General features: G+C 30.5%; 1 protein-coding gene across 1 annotated transcript; it reads right to left on the reverse strand.

Moving 5' to 3' along the window:
• Positions 1-1,949: 1,949 nt before the first annotated feature.
• Positions 1,950-14,228, reverse strand: LOC134685006 (leucine-rich repeat-containing protein 72-like). Its single transcript, XM_063544340.1, has 8 exons — positions 14,072-14,228; positions 9,585-9,658; positions 8,301-8,370; positions 7,658-7,853; positions 6,623-6,712; positions 5,479-5,631; positions 5,009-5,045; positions 1,950-3,933 (listed from the first exon to the last, which is right to left on the reverse strand). The coding sequence occupies exons 1-8, from the start codon at positions 14,114-14,116 to the stop codon at positions 3,768-3,770; spliced, it is 831 nt and encodes a 276-aa protein (XP_063400410.1). The 5' UTR covers positions 14,117-14,228; the 3' UTR covers positions 1,950-3,767.
• Between the last annotated feature and the right edge of the window lie 26 nt (positions 14,229-14,254).

Raw genomic sequence — 14,254 nt, forward strand, 5'->3', positions numbered from 1 at the left:
TTTATTTGTTAACCTTGATTTATAATGCTTGTTTGCAACTGTTTCTAATATTATATATTTTGAAACAACTACTGTAAATTCAGAAATTTATGCAAGGTTTTTATAATGGCGAAAAAGGGACAGAGTTGTAATCGCAATAATTTAAACTCACGTTTTGAAATATTTTATATGATTTAAACAGATTTTTTTTCAAAATCGTAAAACTTTTTACGGCATTTAAGTCTAAAATGACAAAATCGCAAAAGTAAATGCACGAAATAATTTGTGAATTTACAGTACCACTATATTGATGCTTCCTCCACTTATCCTCATGTCAGACTATAAACATGTTAATATAATGACCTGCAGGTTTCTCTAGATTTTACCAGTTCATTCACAAACTGTATCATTGATTTGTAGTTGAAATGAATAGTGTTATCATGTTGATTCATACTAGGTTGAGTTTTTTCACAATTGAGATTATCAGTTTCTATTTCACTGGGAAATCATGATGATTCATTGCAAACAATTAAAAATGTAAGCAATTATTGGGGCCTAGAATGTCAAGTTTTATTTGTTGATTGTTATATATTGTTAATTTGTTTGTTATATTTTCTGAACTGAATCAATCAGTAATATGAAACATTTTCTTTTATACCAATTTATTTTTACACGTTTTAGTGTTTTCACGGTTGTGCATTTAAGTTAATGTGATAAATATAGATTTTTATTAGTTATACTGTTGTCTTTTTAAATGTTATTTATTTTCTTTACACAATTTGAAATAAAAGTAATAAATTCAGCTTGACTTATGTTTTGTATAGTCTGTCCTACATAATCTGACCTCAAACACTAAGTGTGTGTTATTTTTGCCACTGGACATTAAGCAACCTGAGATGAATCATCATATCAAAGACTGTACATAAAATTCTAACAAAGGCTGTATACAACTTATAAAACAATTTATGGAGACCATATTCTTTAATTGTTATGAACTAAGTGAATACACCTATTGCTATTTGAAAATCTGCCCGGTTGACACCAGAATCTTTGAACTATTGACGTCATACATCAATCACTTATCCATTGTGGCATCAGATATTTTCTTTTATTGCACTGCGGGTAAACTATCACATTGTGATTGGGTTAACGCCATCACACAGTGACCCCCTATGGCAGATACACATAATCATCTTAAAACATAAGTTAAAAGGGAATTTCTTTGAAGAAACTTAGGATAGCAATGTTGTTGCTGCTTTATTCACATCAAACATTAAAAGAAGAATGCCAAGTTTTTGTGTTGCTGGTACGTGTTGCTCAGTTTTTAGATTTCTGTTATTTTTTGTTTGTCGATGGTCTTGTTTGTTTTATTGTTGTCTCTATTTATCTAACACAGGAACATATGAATATATGAAAGGATGGGGTTCAAGCCTCTCCATACTCTATAATCCTCAAAGAGTCTGAACAAGAACGTGTCCATAGAACACGGATGCCTCACTCCCACTATCATTTTCAATGTTCAGTGGACCTTGAAATAGGGTTCAAAACTTAAATTTGGAAAAAAAATCAGAAAGATCGTATCATAGGGACCATGTGTACTAAGTTTCAAGTTGATGTGACTTCAACTTCATCAAAAACTACCTTGAACAAAAACTTTATCCAAAACTTTACCCTGAACTTTGCACTATCATTTTCTATGTTCAGTGGACCGTGAAATTGGGGTCAAAACTTTAATTAGGCATTAAAATTAGAAAATTCATATCATGGGGAACATGTGAACTAAGTTTCAAGTTGATTGGACTTCAACTTCATCAAAACTACCTTGACCAAAAACTTTAACCTGAAGCGGGACGAACACTGGCGAACAGACGGACAAACGAACAAACGGACCCACAGACCAGAAAACATGATGCCCCTCTACTATTGTAGGTGGGGCATAATAAAAACAAATTATGTAAATTGTAAAATTTTATTATTCGTAATAAATGCAATATGTATTGCTTAAAAAATGTCAACAAAAATAAATTTATGGAATGTCATTTTACAAAACTAGTGCAAACAAAAACAAAAACATAAAAATCCAACATCCAATGTCAATACATAATTAACATGGCTTTCACCAATGGAATAAAATAACATAAAAAATATGGAGATGATACTTCTTTAAAGTCATCTTCTATTTTTAGGCCTAAAAAGTGGTATATTCAAGAAATCGATCAAAAATAAGTTAATTATTATTGTATGGGTACTGCCTTGAAAACAACTGTTCTACTAAAATAACAATAATTTATTTGTCCCCAGTTTTGACTTAAAAACAGACCAAGAACCTACCCATCTCAAATATTAAATTAACAAAGACAGGACTGTTAAAGAACATCAGTAATTACATTTGACTGTTTGCATATTATGTATTATTATAGTATGTAAATGAGATCATATACAAATCTGACTAAACTTTGTGTTGGATAATTGGACAGGAAAATAATAATTATAAGAAATGAAGTGAATAGTTCTGCATACATCAAACTAGAATCTGACAATTTCAGAAATAGGATTTATTGAAGAAAACAGTTGGTATTGTATAATACTAGTAATGTCAATCTGCCGGAAATAAAGCAGAAATTCACTTGATTGTTTGTTATGATTGTGTCTGAAGTTTTAAAATTTCTATTTTTATAATAAAAAAATAAATGTGCAATATAAATCACTTTTCTATCAGTCGTTTTTTTCTTTGAAAAATATAGTTTATCATCTGACATGTACTAAACGAATTAAAGTAAAATAAGATGTTTGGTAAGACCAAATTCTGATAGTAAGGATTCTTTTATGGATTTTTAAGAAAGTAGCAGTAAAGGGAGATAACTCCTAACTTAATTTGGTATCAAATCAAAAAAATCTGATTAACATACCACACTTCTTATATTTCAACGTTTAAAATTATTATAATGATAGTCAAAGACAAGTAAAAAAATACAAAGCTGTTATTATCAGTTGGTAAATAATAGCTCTAACTACAACTACCCACAGTAGAATAATATGTAGATGGTACAAAAAGTATATAATATGTGGTGATCAACACCATCTTTTAAAAATGTAATACCATGAAACGATCTTTTATACTGATTTGCCATAAAAAACTGAATAAATGAACACTGTATAGTTATGTTTTATTGAAATCAGTTCCATTAAGCAGAGATGACCAGTCATATAATCAAATTATTTTCATCCATAATGATGGCAGTGGTCAATATACATGTGTTGCACTGAAACATTCATTAAATCAAATAATTGGTTTTACAATTAAACTCATGAAATCATGAATCTTTAAATGAAATCAGTCATAAAAAGTAGCCTGCATGATATTTTCCAATACCCCTATGAAAAATTCCAATGTTTGTAATTTAGACCTCTGCTACCAACTACCTTTGAGATGGCCCCTATTTTCTATCTGACAATATCATATTTCTATATATATATAGTATATTGACAGCAATATCAAAACATTCCCTGTAACATAAACAAATTCAATTGCAATCTTCTCTTTAGTTACACCAATAAATAGCACTTATAAAACATGTCCATGAAATACTGATATATTTGAAGCTAAAAAAAATGTTTTGATACTAAAAAGAATTATTTTCTAATACTTTTTTTTTTTAATACTCTATGAATTTCTAATACATCTTAAGTTATCACCAATGAATTCTAATACTTCGTCAATTATCACAAATAAATTCTAATACTTTTATATTTATCACAGTTTAAAAAAAATGATAACAGATAATGAATTAACGATAAACATGTGTTATGATTTCTGGCGAATCAAAAGGTTTGTCCATCTGTCGTCTTTCTTCATATCGTGGTATTTTCGACCAATCGAATGTGGTAAAAACAGTGACTGACTTCTTTAATCGTCTAGCATTTACTGCTTCTTCTGTGTTGTCATATGGAGGACTGAAGTAGAACAAGAACATATTTCTATAGTAAACAACAATATTGTTCTTTTTTATTTGAGATTTGTTATTACAAGCATTGTGTATAGGTTTCATAACAATCAATTGAGGCAAAATTAAGTAAGAGAATTGAAATGATAAGCATTTTGTATAAAATTCAAAATATTTGGTTGTGGCAAACTCAAGTTAGCGAAGGGGAATGAAAAATTCAGTAATAAAACACTTTGAAAAGGTCATAGATCTAGAGCAGTAACAGTGGCACCACCAAAATTCAAACTAGATCTGTGTTTTGTGGTAATAAACCATGTGTATAAGATTCATAACATTTAGTTGAGGCAAACTTAAGTTAGAGAACAGAAATGAAAAATGCAATAATTTTTCCATTTGTAAATGAGCATAACTCTAGAAAGATAAAAATATCGCCACTCAAATTAAAATTTGATCGGTGTGTTGTGGTACATGTATTTAGCATTGTGAATTACTTTCATAAAATTTTGTTTAGACAAACTTAAGTTAAAGAAACGAAACTAATTCAGTATGTACGGATAAGGGTAAACTTAAAGGTCCCCTCCACTACAGCGGGGACATAAAACCCAAAGCATACTGTGGATTCACTATTATTTGTTGGATGTCAATTTTCATGAATTTCATGAATAAAAGCTTAGGTTAACCATGAATTCAAATGTTCCACAAATTACACAATTTTCTATAGGCTTTTGAAATTGCAAGTCAATCCATGAAAATTGATACCCATGAAAATAAATGAATCCTCAGTAGGTTTTAAGTGAACAGTATAAAATTGTGTGTAATAAATAAATAAAGTCAAATAATGTACATGAATATAAAAATAAGGAAATGTGGTATGATTGCCAATATAAATGACTTTTCACCAAAGACTAAAATTTCACTAAATGACATGGACATTAGCAACTACAGGTAACTGTACAGATATCAACAATGAGCAAAACCAAAACCATATAGAAAGGGAGAAAGGTTTTTCACGTGACAAAATGTGAAACCAATCAACCTGTTCAGTGGATTATATTCTGTATATCTGTCTGATGTACTAAACTTACTTGTCTCTCAAGTAACTGTTTCCTATATGTTTGGATTCTGAAATCAAAATTAATCAATAATATTAAACTGCCAAAAAAAAAACGTATTTTTTGGTTAATATATACTTATATATTTTTTTTGGGAATATTTTAAATTTGCTTTGGTAAATGAATATTCCAAAATATCACTAAAATCAATGCATTTTTTTTTACCGGACATAAACATTTTTCTGATGTACTTGTTTTTCTCAATAAGTGTGTTTTTTTTGTTCAAGTAAATGTTTTTTTTTCATTTAACCTTTTCAAACTTAAAGTTTGTATTTAATTGATAAATTGATGCAGATCGACTTGAGCATGTGACATTGCTACATGACGTCATTACTAATATTAACGAGTATCAAGTCCTGACTATGATCTTAAAACAAGTAACATCAAAGGGAACATGTACAAATATCTGATAATATTATGTACATAATCCATCTGTTACTTACCTATATCTGTGGTTCGTGATCTTTCTAGACCTGTGGGGTAATATAACTCTGGGGGTCCTTCTGATCGTCTACCAAATGCGATTGTCTCCCTTATCTTTTCTTGTTCCTGGTCGTAAACTCTCCTGGCTTGATCTGTTTCTGTCTTCCCTACCTCTAAAGTAATCAAATCAATAAGTATGGGTCTTAAGAAACAAATCAATAAGTATAGGTCTTAAGAAACATATCAATAGATATATGCATCATTGCTTTTGATACCAATTATTATATTTTTAAAGTTCAGGAAATACATCATCAATAAAGAAGAACCTGCAAGTATGTGCACAATATTTTTTTCTCCATTGCATACTTAGTTTTTCCTTTATATATTGAATTAAACAAGTTACAGGTAGTCTTTTCTACAAATTAACTAATCTCCATTAACTACATGTACATGTATAGCAAATTTTATTGAATTTCAAATCAGTCCTGAGGAAATATCACAAGTGAATCTACAATGAACTTTAAAACAACAATAATTAGTCTGAGAAAAAACATTTGAGAATGTTAATGAGACAGCAATCCAACAAGAAAACAAAACAGATATCTGCATACCCACTTCCAATATTCAACAATAGACAAGTGTTTACAATATATAAGTCAAGCTCTAAATTTTTAGACAAATTAGAAATGAATTGAACTCATTTAAATGTAGATCTGTTATTTTAATACTTTTTCAGGTCAAAATACACTAAGATATAAACTAACAACAACAGATAAGGTTCCTGGCCATCATTTTGTAAAAAATCTTATTACTAAAAAATAGCGTCAGTATGCTTACGATCAATTTAAGTTGCAATAATTTTTGTGAAACTACGACTTGGGACAGACAAATGAGAGGGATTAATTATATAAAAAAGTATATTGTATGATTACCAATGAGAAGACTCTCCACAAGACCCCAAATGAAACAGAAAAATAACAGCTATAGAGCACGGTCCTTTATTTGGAGATCGGGTCCTAATTCTTTTTTTATCTCTAAGTAAAATCAAATGACATAAGAGCCCAAAATGTGCTGTAAAATCAGTTAACAAAAAGCAAAAAAAGAGTCCCCAAAAACTGTATGAAGTCATAATACATCTGTTATCTGGTATCTAGATATTTTTACCTTGTCTATCCAGCAGTCTTAACGAGGGAACTGTATGAATTAATAACAGTCGGTAACCTGGTTCCTGAGAAACTGGATTGTCAAATAGGTCTGAAATGATAAAAACAAAATAAAATGTTATTTTTTTCTTTCTCGAATGATGCGCAAAGTGATTCCATTACTGTAAATTCAGAACTTACTGCATGCATTTATTATTGCGATTTTTCAAGAATAACCAGACAAAAATGTGACTTTTGCGACTTAAAAATACATTAAAATGGTTGCTAGCAATGAAAAGTTGTTCATAAATAATCTACACATATTTTTTGGTATTGACTCCCAACAAACTAATTCATAACCTTTCACAATTACAGTTTTTGAAACATTAGGGTTCAGTTGTCTCCCTTTTACATAATTATAATAAGAAGAAAATGTGGTATAAATGTCAATGAGACATCTCTCAACCAGTATAACAGTTATAGGTCATTGGACACCCTTCAACAAAATGAGCAAAATACAATCATCATAATCAGCTTCAACAGATCCCCCAATCAGATATATAAAACAATTCAAACAAGAAAACCTAAGCAGCCTAATTTGGATTCAAAACAAAAGACATAAAACAAATATGATAAACAGCAACAAAGATAACCACTAAATTACAAGCTTCTGACTTGGGACAGACAAATTTCAGAATGTGGTGGGGTTATCTTAGAATGGTTAAGTTCTCTGGCTCAAATAAGGGAAATATTTCCAATGTTACAAAGGGAGGTAATTCATGAGTATTAATACTGAAATGCATCCATATTTTTTAAAAAGACGAATTGCTGATGTTTTTCTAATTGATAGAATTTTTCATAGCACCACAAAAAGGTTGCAACTCCCTCATTGAAAGATGATATTGGATGTGCTTTTAAAGCCCAATTGATTATTTTTTTACAAACAATTTTTACATATATTTTCTTCCCAAACTCTTTGTTTTAACCATATCTGATGAAGATAATATTAGAGACATATGTCATATATATCATAATCAAATTTAAACAAGGCACTTACTAAGTGTGTGTAAAGTTTGCATTTTGTTGAATTCTTTAGCGACTCTCTCTAGTTTAGTGAGTTGATTGTTATGTAACATTAGAACCTCAAGACAAGTTAGATGTCGTAACTTTCCACAGATTGTTGTTAGCTGATTGTTCTCTAGATGGAGTTCTTTCAACAGGAAGTTGTTTGTCAAACAATTAATACTTCTGAGCTAAAAGAAAAACAACCAATATTGTAATGTTATTGTCAAACATCATAAACATAAGTGAAATCTTAACACCATTATTGGGCTGACATGACTTTTTATGTATTAAGAAAAATAGTTTCATTTTAATACCCATTTTCCTGGTACCTTTATTGATAACTATTACTAGATACACATGAAGAATTGAAAATTGAAGATTTTGATCTTCATTATTATGTTATTATGAGTGAGTTGTCTCCCATTAGATATGGTTTTACTTGTATAATTATTATCAGTGTCAGCAGTTTCTAAAATTATGTCATTATTAGTTTTGTAAAACAAAAAACAAAAAAACAATTCAGATTCATTTATCATGTTTATTCCCCAAAATCAATGTTTTGTGTAAACTTAAACCATGATTGACATTTATTCAGAAAAAAAACTTTTTGTCTCTATACAAGTATCTATACATACCTTATTTGCATTCAACCATAATATCTTCAAGAATTTAAATCTGGTTAAATCAACAACTTCTGAAAGATCTCTGAAATGCAGAATATAATCATACAGTCTTCAACATTTCATGTCTTTTGTTATCAAATACTAATGTCAAATCTCAGAACTATAAATCAAACTTAAATCAGGATTTCCAGAATGAAGTATTAGATATATATTGGTTTGTTTGGAAAGTTTAGAAATCAATTTTAAAATCTTAATGATCTGTTGAAATACAGTCTTGATGTTTATATATACATGTACATGTCTTACTAATGCATTGTAATTAGTATTGATACCTTACTAATCTTATAAATACAGAAATTGATTCGGATACAAGTTTTACAGACTTACTTACTAATGTAATTTTTAAGTTTTGACACTTTACTCTTGAACTAATAAATCTGATCAATACAGAAATTGCCACTGAAATCTTACTGATTTGATAAATACAGAAATTGCCACTGAAATCTTACTGATTTGATAAATACAGAAATTGCCACTGAAATCTTACTGATTTGATAAATACAGAAATTGCCACTGAAATCTTACTGCTTTGATAAATACAGAAATTGCCACTGAAATCTTACTGAATTGATAAATACAGAAATTGCCACTGAAATCTTACTGAATTGATTAATACAGAAATTGCCACTGAAATCTTACTGATTTGATAAATACAGAAATTGCCACTGAAATGTTACTGAATTGATAAAAACAGAAATCGCCACTGAAATCTTACTGATTCGATATACATGTATACAGAAATTGCCACTAAAATCTTACTGATTCAATAAATACAGAAATTGCCACTGAAATCTTACTGATTTAATAAATACAGAAAATTGCCACTGAAATCTTACTGATTTGATAAATACAGAAAATTGCCACTGAAATCTTACTGATTCCATCTACATGTATACAGAAATTGCCACTAAAATCTTACTGATTCGATAAATACAGAAATTGCCACTGAAATCTTACTGATTTGATAAATACAGAAAATTGCCACTGAAATCTTACTGATTTGATAAATACAGAAAATTGCCACTGAAATCTTACTGATTCCATATACATGTATACAGAAACTGCCGCTAAAATCTTACTGATTCGATAAATACAGAAATTGCCACTGAAATCTTACTGATTTGATAAATACAGAAAATTGCCACTTAAATCTTACTGATACCATAAATACAGAAATTGAAACTGAAATCTTACTGATTCGATAAATACAGAAATTGCCACTGAACTCTTACGTACTGATTTGATAAATACAGCTCTTCCACATCTTTATCTTTTTTGATGCCGCATTTCTCCAGCAATGATTTGATGGCCTAGAAAAGTAAAAATTCAATCATCACGATCATGAATTATGCATTCAGTTTAGATGAACCTCAAATAGTTTTGGTGTAGATTTTAATCATACAGGTCATATAACAAAATAATTTATTTAATATAAATTGGCTAATTGTTAAATTTAGCTAAATGTATAATATTCAACAGGGATTCATATTTAAAGCTATTTTAGTATAGAAAATTTACCTGACTCTTTATAGTGAGTGCTGTTAAGTTCTCATCTGTCAGCTATTGAGAGAGATGATGAGGATGATGATTTTGTAGGTAATGTCAATGGGAAATACTGGGCAATATCATTTTTTATGCTTATTTATGTTTGCATAATACAGCCTCAAGGCTTCATTGTATTTTTTTATTTTAAATTTTAAAGAAAAAACATCAAACATGTTAAATTTTCATTTGATAAAAATTATTCATTAATTAATTGAAAAGAGAACGTATCATGCCATATACATCAGTCATAAAATATTGAGAAAAATTTGAACAATTAAATAATGTTTTCTAACTGCTAAATAATAACATGTGATGATTATAAAGAAGAAACAACATCAAAAATGTGTGCACACTAAATAACCCGTGTAGTGGGTTATTTTTCAGTGCATGTGTGTACCACATTTTCTATGTCATTGTATGTCATGTAAGTTATTTTGAATAGACAGAAAAAAAGTCTTTTTTTTAAATTTTATTCTAAATTCCATTTTAAATTAACATAAATCATAAAAAAAATGTTGATGACGTAAGAGTAACATGACAAAATTATGTCTATGAGGTGATAATCATAACAACGTCACCCTATCAGAAGACACATTACATCCCAAATTAAATTATTAAATATATACAGTGTAACATAATTGGAGAACAAAATTTTCATGTCTATAAAAAAAAGGGACATAACTCAAGAATGGTAAAAAATAACCAGCAAAATTCAAATTTGATCTTTGTTTTGTAGTAATTAGCATGCATAGTGTATAAGGTTATAACATTTGGACACAAACTTAAGTTAGAGAACAGAAACAACTTTAGCCTTAGGGACATACTGATGGACAAGTGTAAAACTTAATGGCTGGTAGTGGTCTAGTCAGAGATTCCTCTGATGTCCAACAACTATTTTGCCAGTCAAGCTGGGGCCGTGGGACGTCAGAGATTGTCCAATATCTAGTAAAAGTGGATATTTGCCCGTCCAAAATAGATGCGCTCCTTTATGGCTTCTGGTGTCAAAGGATGGCCTTGGAATTATATAAATCGGGTATTAATTTGTTCATTTTTCATTTTTCTCTTTATTTATGTAAGTTTCACCTACCTGCCTTTATTTTCTCATACTTAGAGACAGTGACCCACCAATTTTGACATTTTGACTTTCATTTTGAAAGATTGTCATGTGATCATAAGAAAAAAGTAAGGCATAATGGACTATGGGGAATGATGTATGATGTATGCATATGACCTTAGCCTAGGTCAATATGAATATATAATCTAACACCTCGTTCATTTACGATGCAAGCAATGTAAATATGATATCCGAGAGCTTTCTGAATGTTATCGTGGTTGGCACTAAATGCTTAATAATAAAATTGAGAATGAATCATTATGATAATGGGGAATGTGTCAAAGAGACAACATTCCGACCATAGAAAAAACAATAGCAGAAGGTTACCAACAGGTCTTCAATGTAGCTAGAAATTGCTGCACCGGAGGCGTCCTTCAGCTGGCCCCTAAACAAATATATACTAGTTCAGTGATAATGAATGCCATACTAATTTCCAAATTAAGAAATAATTGATGCCAGCTATACTTTATTGTAGTTTTAACATGGGTAGGCATTATATTCGTGATCATTTTTGCCAGAGCGATAGCGAGGGCTAAAATAACACGAATATAATGCCTACCCATGTTAAAACTACAATAAAGTATAGCTGGCATCAATTATTTCGATTCTGATTAGGACAATTACGGTAATATCTATGTTCGCTGTGTATAAAGTGTACGGTATTTGTGTAGGCTCTTCCATCAACCTTCCTGTCGATTTTTATCCAACTAGTTCATACCAGTTTAATTTGGCAAAGTTGTATAAATTTCTAAAATTCAAAATTGAAACAGATATTAATAAATTAATTTATTAACTAAAACAATATTTGTGTCACAATATAACAGAAAAGTTATATGTCAACAGTCTTTTCCTCTGAGGTCAATTTCTGACACGCACATTTTCAAGTCAGTCGTCAATGGCGGTGGACGCACAAGGAGAATCGGCTAGGTCTTTATTTGCTAAATTAATCGTAAATATTCCGCCGGTTAATATTGTAGCATTGGTAAATATGTTCATATCTGATAGAGGATTTCTTGATAAAGTTGTGCTGACATTCGAGACTTGGCAGGAGGGGCCCTTTGACAGAAATCCATTTATACTTGCGGTGGCTACACCTTTTAAAGTTGATCAAAGGGCACGCCTTTGTGCATCTGACGATTTCAAATGCTGTATTTATACATGAGATTACAATTAATACTGGGTGACAATCTTGTTACGTTTGTAAAATGGATTGGAAACCTTGGTGGTATATTGGTAATTACGCCTATTTGTTTTTATAGAAGAATGGGGTTCGATTCCCTGCTAGGGTCAATCCATTTTATCAGAAATATGAAACAATTTTGTCATTTCAGTACAACAGTAATAGTAACCTATTCTTTGTTTTATATTTTATCGTCGGAATATATGTTTCAATGAAATTAATATACAATGACATGCCTTTTTAACAGGAGAGATGAAACGTGTTTTTACAAAAATGTTTTAGGGGGATGGGTTTTGAAGTTAGAACAGCCAACATGGACGTTGCTGTATCTAGGTCAACTATTTTCAATTACGAATTGTAACACATTGTTGTCATTGTTAAAGTATTAGTAACAAAATGTGTATCATTTTAGTGTTTGAAAGTGTTTTAATTGAAGGAAATACATTAAATGCATACCATTTTGACGAAATTCATTTTTCTGCCGTAGTCAATATACGCATGTGCAAACTAATATTATTGGATAATAAAGTATGGTTTCTTTACAAAGCTAAAGAAGCACGTCATATTAGAATTGTACACAAGAAACTAAAATTAAAATAATACAAGACTAACAAAGGCCAGAGGCTCCTGACTTGGGACAGGCTCAAAAATGCTTTGAGGTTAAACATGTTTATGAGATCTCAACCCTCCCCCTTTATCTCTAGCCAATGTAGAAAAGAAACGCATAACAATACACACATTTAAAATTCTGTTCAAGAGAAGTCCGAGTCTGATGTCAGAAGATGTAACCAAAGAAAAGAAACAAAATGACAATAATACATAAAAAAAATAACAACAAACTACTAGCAGTTAACTGACATGCCAGCTCCAAACTTCAATTAAACTGATTGAAAGATTATTATTTCATCATATGAATATCAGGCACAATCCTTACCATTAGGGGTTTAGTATCATACCATCATAACATATATGAAAAGAACATAACCTGTGTCATGCCAACAACTGGTTTTGGAATAAATGTGTTTAGTTCCAATGCAAATATACATGTACCAATCTCGTGTAAAGGAGGTGAAAAATCGTGGTTTGCTACTAAATGTTAAATATCTATCTCCTTTGAAGGAGGTGAAAAAGTATTAATTACCAGGTGTGATTCAAATTCCAGAGCAATTATTATGTCAAGTTGACACTTTTAAAGACTAAAGACTAAATATGTGCATTTTTGAGTCTCGAGGTCTTGTAACTTGACGTCTATTTGAAAATAAGAGGGGTCCTGATCCTGAAATCCCAAACACGAAAATCCTGAGGTCCTAAATTTAAATAAACATTAATATTAATCCTGACATTGGAAAAAAGAATTCCAGAATCCTGCAAGGGTCAATCCCTAAATCCCAAGCTTAAAAACACCCGATCCCTGAGTACCTATAGAATCCTATCCCCCCTCATAATTCCAAGGTTGTCCGTTGGCACCAGAAGCTACGAAGCAGGGCATCTTTATTGGACGGGCAAATATCCACTTTTTGATATGGGACAAGCTCTGACGTCCAACAGCCCAGCTGGTCTTGCAAAACAGCCGTTGGCTGTCAGAGTAATCTTGGACTAGTGGGGGTCTTTGAAATATTATCAGATGCCAAATTGATTTTAAATATGTGCCTGAGAGTGAGATTTGACTTTTTCTATGGGTGGCACCGTGCCGAATTGACTTTTTCTATAGGGGCCGATTTGACTTGTACATTTAAAAACTGTAAATTTAACGATTCATAAACGAATTACACAGGCTTATCAAACGCCAAAAAAATGTAGACTGCAGATCGAAAATACATCAGGCGGTGAACTGAAATGCAAACTGAAGAAGAAGAAAACTTGAATGTATTTCGATGTCATTACTTGATTTGACATGCAATTATTTTTCATCAGTCCAGTGTCCGCCATCTTGCTGGTTGTCAAAATAATGTAAATGAAGCTGGTACTATTTTCGTAACTCAGTTTTTGTTTAAATATAATAATTGAAATCGTTTATGTATCTATATATTAACAAACAAATTTATATTGCATTTTTATCTGTTCTTC

This window comes from Mytilus trossulus, chromosome 9 (assembly GCF_036588685.1).
Source record: "Mytilus trossulus isolate FHL-02 chromosome 9, PNRI_Mtr1.1.1.hap1, whole genome shotgun sequence".
NCBI lineage: Eukaryota > Metazoa > Mollusca > Bivalvia > Mytilida > Mytilidae > Mytilus > Mytilus trossulus.